The sequence below is a fragment of the Lepidochelys olivacea genome (assembly GCF_965140295.1).
Source record: "Lepidochelys olivacea isolate rLepOli2 genome assembly, chromosome: 2".
NCBI classification, from domain to species: domain Eukaryota; kingdom Metazoa; phylum Chordata; order Testudines; family Cheloniidae; genus Lepidochelys; species Lepidochelys olivacea.
Window position 1 is genome coordinate 193,675,318 of NC_140412.1, and position 12,084 is coordinate 193,687,401.

Below are 12,084 nucleotides of genomic sequence, written 5' to 3' on the forward strand. Positions count from 1 at the left end.
GGGCTGAGCACTCACAAATCCTACCGCTGCTCACCACCTCTGAGAAACAAACCACTTTATTTTAGGAACCTTCCTTTGGTTTGAAAATATTCGAAGGGGGAGTGGGTGACAGAGAGAGAACTTGTGTACACACACCCCAACCCCAGCTCTGTAACAGAACACCTCCCCCATGGGCCTGCTGCAGTGGAACACAGGTGGTGACTGACAAGCTTTCAAGTAGGAAAAATACCTTAGTTTTTTTTTTTTAAACCAATGTTGTACAAAATCACAGCCTGAAAGCAGTAGCAGTAAAAATAACCCAATTCTACAGGCTAGTCCATGCTTCAGAGCTAGCGGAAGGAACGGTCTTTGGCTTTGTGCCTCCAAACCCAGGTGCCATGTGATGCCCACCTCATCTAAACCAAGCAAATCTCCTTGTAGCTTAGCCCCTTTACTGTGCATGAGTGCTGGCTGAAAAAAAAAAAAAATCAAAGCACAAATTCTGTGAACCAAATTATTAATGTTAATTAAATGCAGCTATCATCTGCTTGTCTGGCTTTGGCTCATTGGTAGCAGAAACATGTTGAAGAAAGCTTGAAAAAAATATTCAGATCCAGCAGAACTCAGGCCCTGATTCTTCGAACAGCTGCTTTGCTTTCTGCAGGAAAGCGATCAGATTGAAACCAATGGGACTGCTCCTGTGAGCAAAGCAGAGGTGTAAGTGTTGGAATGAGCAGGTCCTTCAAAAGCTGGATCCTCCAGGCTGGAAATACAACATCCCTTGCTGGAAATTTGCTCTAAATCAGCAGTTCTCAACCAGGAGTCTGGGACTGAGGACCCAACCCCCACCACCCAGGCTGAAGCACAAACAACTTAGCTTCGCCCAGGGTAACTACCCCCTAATGCCAGCCTTGGCTTTTCATCTACTGGACATGCAGAGAAAGAGTTGTGGCACCAGTGGGCCATGGAATTTATTATCACATTTGGGTAGCGTGGGGGAAGAGGGCCTCAGAAAGGAAAAGTGAGCCCCCCCCCCCCACTCTAAATTCTGATTTACTGCAAGTGTCATATGCACAAAGCGTTTGAAAGGAAATAAAGGTACGAAGCAACTTTCTGAGGAGTGGGATCTTACCAGATTTCTTTCAGGGTTGTGTTCTCCTGGAGAGCTTCACTGAGGTATTTGGCCCCTTTGGCTGTAATCTGATTCTGGATAAGCCTAAAAGTAAAGCACTTCAAGTCAAACAAGCTGTTTAGCTCTGATTTGTAGCATCCCCTCTCTCGCACACTCAGTGTATTTGATGCAGAAATCAACACTGGGAGTTAAGCTCTGCTTGACACTGATGAGCAGGGTTGATTGTTTGCCAAGAAGAGGTAGTTTCTGATTACCATCTGCATGGAGGGCGTGCCAGCATCAGACAATCTTCCCCCCAGATCTGCTACCAGCAGCAAGGCCAAGAGCCTCTTGATTTTAAAGTATGTGTGCGTGTGCTTCAGGGTTAGTGAGCTGAATTATGCAATTGATAATACATGTGCTATCTGATAAGTGGAAGCTTGTTACTATCAGTGTGGAATTATGAACACTGGATCCATTGATACATTAAGTTCTTCACTCTGTTGCTTTAGTCCATCGTAATTATATTTTCTACTTAACAAGGACTCTTCCAGGAGTAGCAGACCAATTCTGTGCATAAATCCTGGGACAGTCCAGGTGTTTAGTGGTCACTATTTGCCATGTGAGCAATCCAAATGAAATTCTAAATGGCAGTCTCTTGATAGCAGGCCAGCGAGGATTGGGATCTCTGTGGAGACACTGCATCAAACAGCCCTAGTGTAAGCAAGCGCAACTCCCAATGAAGTCAACGGGAGTTGCCACTGCTTAGGCCAGGGACGAAATAAGGTCAATATATTCCCCCTTGGATGGGCCAAGGGGGAAAAGTGAGCACCACATATTGTTCACAGGGTGACCCTTCCAGCAAATTAGTCATGAGCTACAGATATTAGTTTTAAGTTTTAAGAGTTCTGTCTAGTCTATCGTTTGATTATGAAGAAATGTATCTGCAGTAATATCTAGGTAAGATGCTCACGCACTGGACAAACCACACTTGATATAAGAGTTGAAATTGAAAGATACAAAAGACACAAGAATAGAAATGGAGACAGCATGGGATCCTCATTAACTGTTCTAGAGTAGAACGGTTGTCTCAAATTAAAAACTACTCCCTGCTGAAATAATATAAAGATACTCAGGCGAGGTAACCACCACCCACCTGGTAGCTTGTCATGATATGCCACACGCTCTATAAGCTCCCGTGATTGGCAGAGATTCAGGATTCAGCTAGAAAATCAAATTAATTCTCAAAAATCTCTCTCAGGGGGGAAAAAGGGAAGAACTGCCCTGAAGAACTTTCTGAACGTGATCAACAAACTGAGATGTTGCAAGTGCTTTCAGCCACTGGAAGAACGTTTGGCTCAGTCTTAAGTACAAATCTCTATCCTGGTCAGTTTGCCATTTCAAAGCATCAGGTGGCTTAACCAAGAAAGCCAGGATATAAACTTGTCCACTGGCAGTAGCACCCGTGCTTTACTGAGCCGCTGTGCTGGCTCTGGGCCAAAGGGTGCTGAGCTCGTGCTCTTTTCAGGCAGATTTATAATAAACTGTGGCCAAAATATTCAAATGTAGCCGCAGAAAAGGTAAGGCCCCTTTTTGCTTTCAGAGGTGCTGACTGCCCGGAGCGTCCACTCTTTGCAATAGACGCTGCAAGTTTGCAGGATGTTTACTGAGGCACCTAAATGCAGATTCAGGTGCCCAACTTGATGCATGTTTTTTCAAAAGTTTAAAAATACATAAAATAAAAAAGCAAAGCAGCAGCTTTGTTTCCCTTATCACCCACCTAGTCCAGGAGTGCCTGAACACGTCCAGGCATTGCCGAGATGGCTCGCTGTGACCTGCATAGACTTGGAAGTTGCAGTTTTAATGTGATGGGTGACAAAGAGCCACGCTTGCCTAAATGTAACTAACTCACCATAAATGTGCTAGCTTCTTGTTGACTCTCAGCATCTCTGCAAAGCTCTTTGCAGCTTCGTCATCTATCGCATTTTTAGTCAACCTAATTAGGGGAGAGAGAGTTTGTTCAGAAACTCTGTTTCACATTTTGACATTTGCTACTCAATTATTTAAGTGCTGACAGCGCACTAAGCTTTGGACAAGCCACAAACAGTTCCTGTCCCGAGCAGCTTCCAAAGCCTGGACACAAGAACACAGGAGAGGCCCAGAGCCTGCCTACTTGGTTTTTATTAATGAGGGGGCAGTGATGATATTTCACTAACATGGGATAGCAGGTGTGGGCCTTGCAGACTGGGAAGGGGATGTGTATGAGAGAGTAAATACAATGCACTGGAAGACATGGACAGGTCCAGACATGGCAGTAGCATTGGAGAAGCCATGAAGGCTGTGGGAACAAACAAACAAAATCTTGTCTCGGACGACAAAAGTGATAGGAGACGAGACTCAGGTCTACACTTAAAAAGCTGCAGCAGCACTGCTGTAGCATCCCATCCACGACACTATTACGCCAGGAGGAGAGCTTTTCCCATCGGCAATTCATCCACCACCGCAAGAGGTGGTAGCTATGTCAACACGAGAAGCCCTCCCATCAACACAGCGCTAGCTACGCTTGGCGTTAGGTTGGTATTGCTCAGGGGGGTGGATTTTTCACACCCCTGAGCAACGCAGTTACATTGGTGGAAGCTTGTGGTGTAAACCTAGCCTAAGGGTACGTCTGTACTTCAAGCTGGGGGTGTGATTCCCAGCTGGAGGAGACGTGCCTGCACCGGTTAGATAAGAGCTAGCACATGACTCTGGAAAAGACCTGTCATAAAGAACACGTAATCGTCCTTTTCCTTCACCCCCATTCTAAAGTGAAATGATCCTTACTTCCCAATGCGAAAGTGTAAAACTAAGTTGCAGCTTTCCTTTCCAACCCATTAACAATGAGTAAGGGGGCAGATATTTCCACAGACTGAACCGATACAGATTACCAAAATATTTTCACGGTGCTGTTGTGCTGCAAAGCTTCAGCAATGCTTTTGCCTCCCTCTGTCGTGATGCCATTGAATGCAAGACTGGGAAACAAGAGAGAGGAATACGTAAAAATAGCCAGCATCTCCATTTTACAAAAAGCCTGACTTGTCTTTAAATCAATCCTAATACGTAGCATTTAGAGAGTGATTTACATGCTCAAAGGGCTCTACAAACGGTAACTAATTAAGCCTTTACCAGCAGAAGCATTTTAACTACATGCTTCTGTTACTGTCGTACAGCCTGGGTCTGACTCTGCCCTCAGTTACACAGGTCACAAGGTTTGGCATCAGAGAGTGGTACTTAGGGGACTGACAGCACAATTGTGATTGGTGGCTTTGAGTGCCAGGGTGAAAAATGTTTTTGGCACCAGGGCCACCCCCACCAATAGCTAAGCCAAAAGCACCCCAAACCACCAGAGACACAAGGAAAAAAAACAGCAGCACAGCGCCCCCAGAAGTCACTGTTCTGCTCACCCACTTCCTAAAATCAGCCCTGTCTGAGGCACGTGCTCAACAATGTATCTGTGTTCAGTGCAGTTACCACAACCCTAGGTAAGAGCTGGTCATTTATAGCTTGTACCTGCAGAATTTAATCTCCGAGATGCGTGCAACTGCCCATGGAAATGTAGGCTTACACATAAGGCTGAGAGTCTGTCACGGATTCTGGGACTTTCCAGGGCTTCTGCAGCAGTCAGTGCATCTAGCCCGGGGCTACCCGAGCAGCTGGGGCCGCCCCTGGGCCAGCTGCACTGGCCACTCCTGGGGCAGTCTCGGGCCACTGCTGCCCCCTCCCCAGCACCAGTGGGGGTCTCAGGCTGCCACACACCCCTACCTCCCCCAGCACCAGTGGGGGTCCCAGGCCACACACCGCCCCCTCACCCTAGCACCCGGGCCGCCCTCCCCCCGCCCCAGAGCACCCAAGATTTAGTCAGGTATATAGTACAAGTCATGGACAGGTCATGGGCGGTGAATTTTTGTTTACTGCCCATGACTTCTACTAAAAATACCTATGACTAAAACCTAGCCTTACTTATACACACACACACACACACACAGTTTTCAGTGCAGACCAGAGGCTTTTTAAATCTTTTCCTCTATCTTCAGCTAGACGTTGGTAAGACTATCTGTCTAATACTAAGCTCCAAGGTTCAGATCTTCAAAAAGCAGCTCTTCTAAGTCCCTCTGGAAGCCAAACATGAGCTGGCAGTATTGCAGGGATGACCAGTGAGATCAGTCCTGGGCAACTAGCTAGCACAAGGCCTAGGTAACCACTTAATTCTCATATGAGTGTTCAAAATAGGGCAGTTGGGGGATGTAAGTGCACAAAGGCTTTGTGTTTGCCTTCTGCACAATTTCACCCACTGTTTTCCTTGGGTACCAATGAAGCCCAAATTCAAATCAGTCACATATATACATTTTATATCAGACATAGTAAATTGAATTCATACAGTTAACACAGCAGGGGGTAGAGGGGGCTGTTTCTTGGAGCGGAGAACCAGGAGAATGTACTAACTACTCACATTTCCAACTGATCCTTCGCAACTTATTCCTTGGATTCAAACACAACCATAGGTGTCGAATTTCTAATGTGGCTGGGGGGTGCTCCCCCCAGCCCTGTCCCCACTCTGTCCCTTCCCCCAAAGCTCCCATCCCCATCCTGCCTTCTCCCTCAAGTATGCCCTGCCCTTGCTCCTCCCTCTTATTACCCCCCCACCCCCGCAGCACTTCCTGCATGCTGTGGAACAGCTGATCGTGGTAAGTGGGAGGCACTGGGAGGGAGGTGCTGATCGGCGGGGCCAACAGCAGGCAGGAGACACTGGTGGGGAGGAGGAGGCACTGATAGGAGGGCTGCTGGTGGGTGCGCAGCACCCATCTTTTTTTTCCATGGGTGCTCCAGCCCTGGAGCACCCACATAGTCGGTGCCTATGAACACAACACCAGTAAGGAGGCAAGAAGTGAGGAAAGCACAGGGGCAGAGTGGGGGAGAACACCATCATGCAAAGTCAGGCCTTCCAGTTGATTCCCAATCACCAGCAATCAAGACTCTGAACTAGCCATGAGCATGCTGGGCTCTGACACTCAATGAAATGGAAGGACAAGCCTGGGAGAACAAATACAAGACCACACTACTGTACACAGCATTTAGGGCCTAAGCCAAAGTCCTCTGAAATCGACAGGAGTCTTTCCAGGGGCTTACTGGGCTTTGGACCAGGCCCATGGACAACCTATGGAATTTGTTCCTGTACAGGTACAAGCTAAGCTCTGTAAGGCAGGCTTAAACCGATACAAGAGGAGTCACACACACAAGTGACACTGGTTGATTTTCTTCTTCTTGGGTGCAGAGCTTGCCAAGCCTATTTTCAGAAGCCTCATCAGCCAAGCACCAGAGGCTTCTGACCACCATCAAATCTGGTCAGAGGGCAGTCGTCAGTGATGTGTGACATTGTGTGCATGGGCCACAACCACACCTGGGACCCTCTTGTTAGCCCTGCGTGTAAAAGCTGGGTGCACACTGACCCTTCACTGTTCAAAACTGGTTCAGAAGGGTCCATGAGCGGTACAAAGCCAGGTACACGCATGGTTGGGTCAGTTACAAGAATGGCTGATGATGCTGGATTTGGCTGCCAACAATCCCTCAATACTTATCTGCAATACTCTCAGGGCCAGCCCGATGGCTCAAACATTGGGGGGAGGCATTGCATCGGGAACATCGGCTGGCAAATGGCTGAGATTCAGTCCTACAAAGGCCTTCGAATGCGGTTCCTTGGTTGAATCATCAATTTCCCTGGTACGAACCAGATAAGTGGAGCAGTTTAACTAAACCAACGTAAGTTAGACCAGTGCAACTTCTGTGTGTAGACAAACCCTGAAGCAGCAATTATTGGTTGCTGCCAGAGGCAGGATTCCGAACTAAAGGTCTGGCCTGATAAGGTGATTCTTATGTTCCAATGACGTGCAAGCAAGCACACGTCTTCATTAAAGTCCATGAAGATTAGTGGTTAGTCTAGTAAAGAGCCTGAATTCTGAAAGGTGTTGAGCACCTGGAACGCCGACTGACCTCAGTGGAAACTGCAGGTACTCAGCATCTGGGATGCCTGGACCTAAGTACAAGGATGACATGCTAAAAGATTGAAACAAATTATTTTAGGGCTATCTTCATCCACCCTTAAACTTTGCATAAAAGCCACCATTGACACTAATGGGTATTCAATAGATGGAACAAGATTAAAGTACTCTAGATTCAGAATGTAAATTCTTAATTTAAGAACTGTAAATTAAGAATGATTAATGACCTGGATGTTGGTATAGAGAGCACAGTGATCAAATTTGTAAATGACACAAAGCTAGGGAGGAGTTGCCAAAACATTGGAGGATAGAACTAGAATTCAGCAGGATCTTGATAAAGTGGAGAACTAGGCTACAGATAACAAGTTGAAATTCAACAAAGACAAACGTAAGGTGCTACACTTAGGGAAGAAAAACCAAATGCACAAATACAGAATAGGGGATAACTGGCTTGGCAGCAGCACTGCTGAAAAGGATCTGGCAGTTGTGGTGGATCACAACCTCGACATGAGTCAGCAATTCAATGCTGTTGCAAAAAAAGCAAATGAAATTTTAGACTACATTAACAGAGGCATAGCATGCAATCATGGCAGGTGATAGTACAGCTCTACTCAGTGCTGGTAAGGTCTCAGCTGGAGTAGCGTGTCCAGTTTTGGTCACCAATGTATAGAAAGGACGTGGAGAAACTGGAAAGGATCCAGAGGCCAGAGACAAAGATGATCAAAGAGATGGAATGCAAGCCATGTGAGCAAAGGCTGAAAGAACTGAGTATGTTTAGTTTGGAAAAAAGGAGATTAAGGGATGACAGGATAGGGGTCTTCAAATTCTTGAAAGTTGGAGAAAAGTTGTCCTCTTGCCACAGAGGGCAGGACAAGAGGAAATGGGTTCAAATTACAGCATAGCAGATTTATATTAAATCTCAGGAAAAACTTCCTAACGGTAAGAACAGTAGGACAATGGAACAGACTGCCTACGGAGCTTGTGGAAGCTCCTTCAGTGGAGGTTTTCAAAAGGAGGCTGAGTCACTGCCTGTCTTGGCTGGTTTAGACACACCAAATCCTGCATCTTGGCAAGGGGTTAGACTAGATGACCCTTGTGGTCCCTTCGAGCCCCATGGTTCTAAGAACGAGGCAGGTGCGGGTGCAATGGCAGAATTCAGACTGCACACGCATACACACAATGACTGGAGCTGGCCTGTGCACATCATCATATTTGCTTTGGCAAGCACTAAATTCAAAACCAAGTTTTTGTTCCTGAGCAAGAGGGCCAGGCAAGCATAACCCAGCTTAGTGCTGGCTCAAGGTGGATCACACCTGAGATAAGACTTCTAGAGGAATTCTGCAGTGAGGAGAAGGTGGTTTCTCTCAGGTAGCTTTTCCATTTGAACAAAAATGCAGCTGTTCATCATTTTGTTTTGTTTCAGGCAGTCATCTGCCCAGAGAAAACAGGGCTGAGCTCTAGCTATGAAATCACCGATAGTCTGAGACAGCAGCCGTGAGCTCTCCAGAGAGCCCGAATGTCTTCGCCACACTCCCTGTTTCTCTACTGAAGAAACTAGTGAGGGGCACCATCTTGTGGGGAAAGCAAGCAAGGGTGTTTGCTCTTTCTTTCAAGAGAGGGTCACGGAGTTTAGTATAACTGGGAGACAAAATGGAAGTAACTGAGCCTCCCCCCCAAAAAAAAGGGGGGGGCATGGAGCATGCACTGAAACTGGGAAATGGCCACGAAAATGATTTTAAAATTCACAGCAAGAATTGAAAACATTAAAGCATGTTGAGGTATGAGTTGAGTCATGAGATTTACAATGCTCGCTTCCCCTCGTACCACATTGCCAACTTCAAACATTTTAGTGCTTTCAGATACTAGTTTCAAGCTGAACTTCATTACAAACACTGTCTAATGGATCACTATTACTTATATTGTGGCAGCCCTGTTGTGCAAACACTTAACCAAGGCATGATCCCTGCCCTGTAGAGTTTACAGTCTACGGCTATGTCTACACTAGCACTTTTGTTGGTAAAATGTATGTCGCCCAGGGGTGTGAAAAAAACACCTGCCTGACCGACATAAGTGACCGACAGAAGCACTGGTGTGGACGCTCTCCCACCGACATAGCTACCGCCGCTCGTTGGGGACGGTTTAATTATGTGGACGGGCGAGCTCTCTCCCGTCGGCATAGAGCAGCTACACAGGAGATCTTACAGCAGCGCAGATGTATCAGTAGAGCTGTGCCACTGTAAGGTCTCTAGTGTAGACATAGCCTAAGAAATAGTAGAGAGGCTGCTTGTTTCTCCTCAAGAGAGCATGCTTTACTAATATTCAGCACACCAAGGGCCTATTTCCCCATCACCCTGCGACCTGTGCAGTCATTTGCACCATTACAAAGTAGGTGCCAAGTGCTACCAAATGAGAATGGTAAATGGGTTTAAGGGACCATTGATGGTGCAAGGTTACAGAGAAGCAGGCCCTAGGCCGTAACTTGGAGCATTATAAAAAGAGAAAATGACAGACCTACAAATGACAACCTGTGTTGTGACTGAAAATCCCACCTGATCCCAGACCTCAGGCTAGCCTCTTGTTTGACTCAGGGTCCTGTTAGCCTACAGAGGAAAGGCTGCCTTACCAAACAGCCTTCTCAGACAAAGCCTCTCCAGATCAGCTCACATTCCAAAGCCCGTTAAAAAGGCAGGTGTTCTGTAAAGCTGATTTATTACCTCACATTTGTTAAGGTGGGGTGATTCCTCAGTGCCTCTGCAAACGCCTTCGCTCCTTCATCTCCCACCTGGTTACCCCACATCCTGGCAAGGAAAGAAAACAGAGAGAAATAAGGAACAAGGATCTAGTGCCACCAGTGTCACGTTTTCCCCCCTCCCCAGTGACTGTATACTATTGATCAGGGTTCCAAGCTTCACTCCCATTGATCCTTGCAGGTTCCATTCCCAGCCGCTTGCAGGACTGAGCAATGAGGGTTCAATTCTGCTGTAAAGGCACAGGCCAAAGGGAGCACCGGGAGATACTTTGCCTCAGTGGGAGTGTCTCTTGGACTGTACAGGGGAGCCATCTGCAGCTACACCTCTTTATGGGATACTTTCCCATGCATGCTGATCCTGCTCTGAGCTGGTGTGCGTGGAGGGACCATCGTCCTGTCTCTTCCCTGCCCCCTGTGGGGTGCTTAGTGCAGTCTCTCTATCACCCTGCATGCAGAGACTGTCACTGTACCTGGCCCTTACCCAACCCACACAGGATGTGTGTGCAGGGAGAAGCTTCTTGTGCCCACCCAGCTCCACGCCAGTGCACGGGCCAGGCCCCAAGTGGAGGCGGATACTAAACCAGCCCCACAGGCTCTCCATCCTCAGTAACGTGTGAAGATAAAATGGTGATAATTCTCTATCACACCAGCCCAGGGGAGTGGTTAGCATCTCAACAGCAGACTGCCACTGGGGCGACTAAAATCTCAGGGAACCTCCCTTGGCAGTCTGCTATTGAGATGACAACTCCTCCTTGTGGCTGGGCCAAACCCCGCACATCAGGTCACAATGCCCAGAGCAGGGAGCTGGGCCCAGCCCTGTGGGACAGAAGCTGCTGCAGTGGGGTGAGTACAGAGGGGGCTCACTCTTCATCCCCTCCCACAACTCTGGGGCCTCCCCTCCGCACCAGGCTGAGATGGAGGGTGCTGCTGCAGGTGGTCGATGCCCCCTGGGCAAGTCAAGGAGGAGGCAGGTGCAGCAAAGGACACTGGCCTATGATTTTGGGCCCTCCATGTGAATTTAGGCCACAGACACATGCCTAGTTTGCCTATATATTAATCGGACCCTGGCCCTCTGGAAGCTGCTATTTCTATACTCGGGGGCCAGTCCTTCAGCTGCTGCAAACTGTCATAGCTCCTTTGCCAGCCCCAGCTGACGTCATGTTTAGACTTCCACCAGGGAGTAACTAATTTTACTTACCCAATTTCAAACATTGTTTTGCTCTTCTGGATAGCAAGGGCAAGACATTTCCCTCCTTCAGTGGTTATCTTGTTTGCTCCTATTCTGCATAAAAATATATTCACTTGTAAAATGCAGCTCTTAAAAAAACACACAACTTATCTAGACATCTATATTTGAACTCCAGCTTAGACACTGACCCAGGCAGCCAACTCCTATGGAAGAGAATGGTGGTCAATTATGGCTATTGCAAATTTCCATGGACTAAAATGTTGTACACATTTAAACTTTTGGTTACAAGGAATCGGACCAAAAGTAATCATTTTAGGCTGCAAAATTTAGGCCTGATGCTGCACAACAAGTTAGCAGCAGAGCCATGACCGGAATTCAAGAGTCCTTGGCTCCCAGTACGGTGTTCACTCCACTAGCTCACATGGCCTCTGTTGCCTCTTTTCACTTTCTGTGGTAAAAATAATTAAGCGACAAGTTAATGTGGCTTAACCTTAGGGTGAAAACTGGCCTTGTGCATGGCTAGGCATTCTAACTTTGCGGAAGTTCCCTGTAAACAACGGTAATGGTTCACCATCTGACTACTGGTAATTCCTCACTGACATACATTCCTTCCCTTTATTCACGAAAAGGTCAGGCCTCCACAAACCTGAGATTAGTTACAATGAGGGAAATGTATCCTTATGCAGAGGCCCCAGCACAAGGTTTATGAGCTACTAAAGTTCCTCTCCAGCACTCAAAATAGGACATAAGTAGAGTACAGGTCTTGTGCTGACCCTCTGCATCAGGGTGAATGCATCCCACTGGGCAACGCAATCTTTAGTAAAGATTAAGCATTAAAGGAATGCAAGCAGAGCAGTCATTGTCAGAGTATTATAAGGAAGTACATAACTTTGCAAACCTCCTTTTGTTCAATCTACATGTGTTTTCTTTTATTCACGTAAGAAACATTTCTCTTTCTCCCTTTTAAGGTTGATGTACCCTAATTATGGTACCATGGAGCATAATAAGGAAAAATCCTGGA

The 12,084-nt window shown here is 47.0% G+C and overlaps 1 protein-coding gene across 6 annotated transcripts in view; it reads right to left on the reverse strand.

The window, feature by feature from the left end:
• NOD1 (nucleotide binding oligomerization domain containing 1) overlaps positions 1-12,084 on the reverse strand; it is a 51,399-nt gene that overhangs the window by 4,203 nt on the left and 35,112 nt on the right. For all 6 annotated transcript variants that reach the window (XM_084618122.1, XM_084618121.1, XM_084618120.1 and 3 more), the window contains 5 exons: positions 11,073-11,156; positions 9,840-9,923; positions 4,018-4,101; positions 3,003-3,086; positions 1,112-1,195 (listed from right to left, as the gene is read on the reverse strand). In XM_084618122.1, the coding sequence (XP_084474248.1) occupies positions 1,112-1,195; positions 3,003-3,086; positions 4,018-4,101; positions 9,840-9,923; positions 11,073-11,156 (420 nt within the window). The remainder of the gene's footprint in view (positions 1-1,111; positions 1,196-3,002; positions 3,087-4,017; positions 4,102-9,839; positions 9,924-11,072; positions 11,157-12,084) is intronic.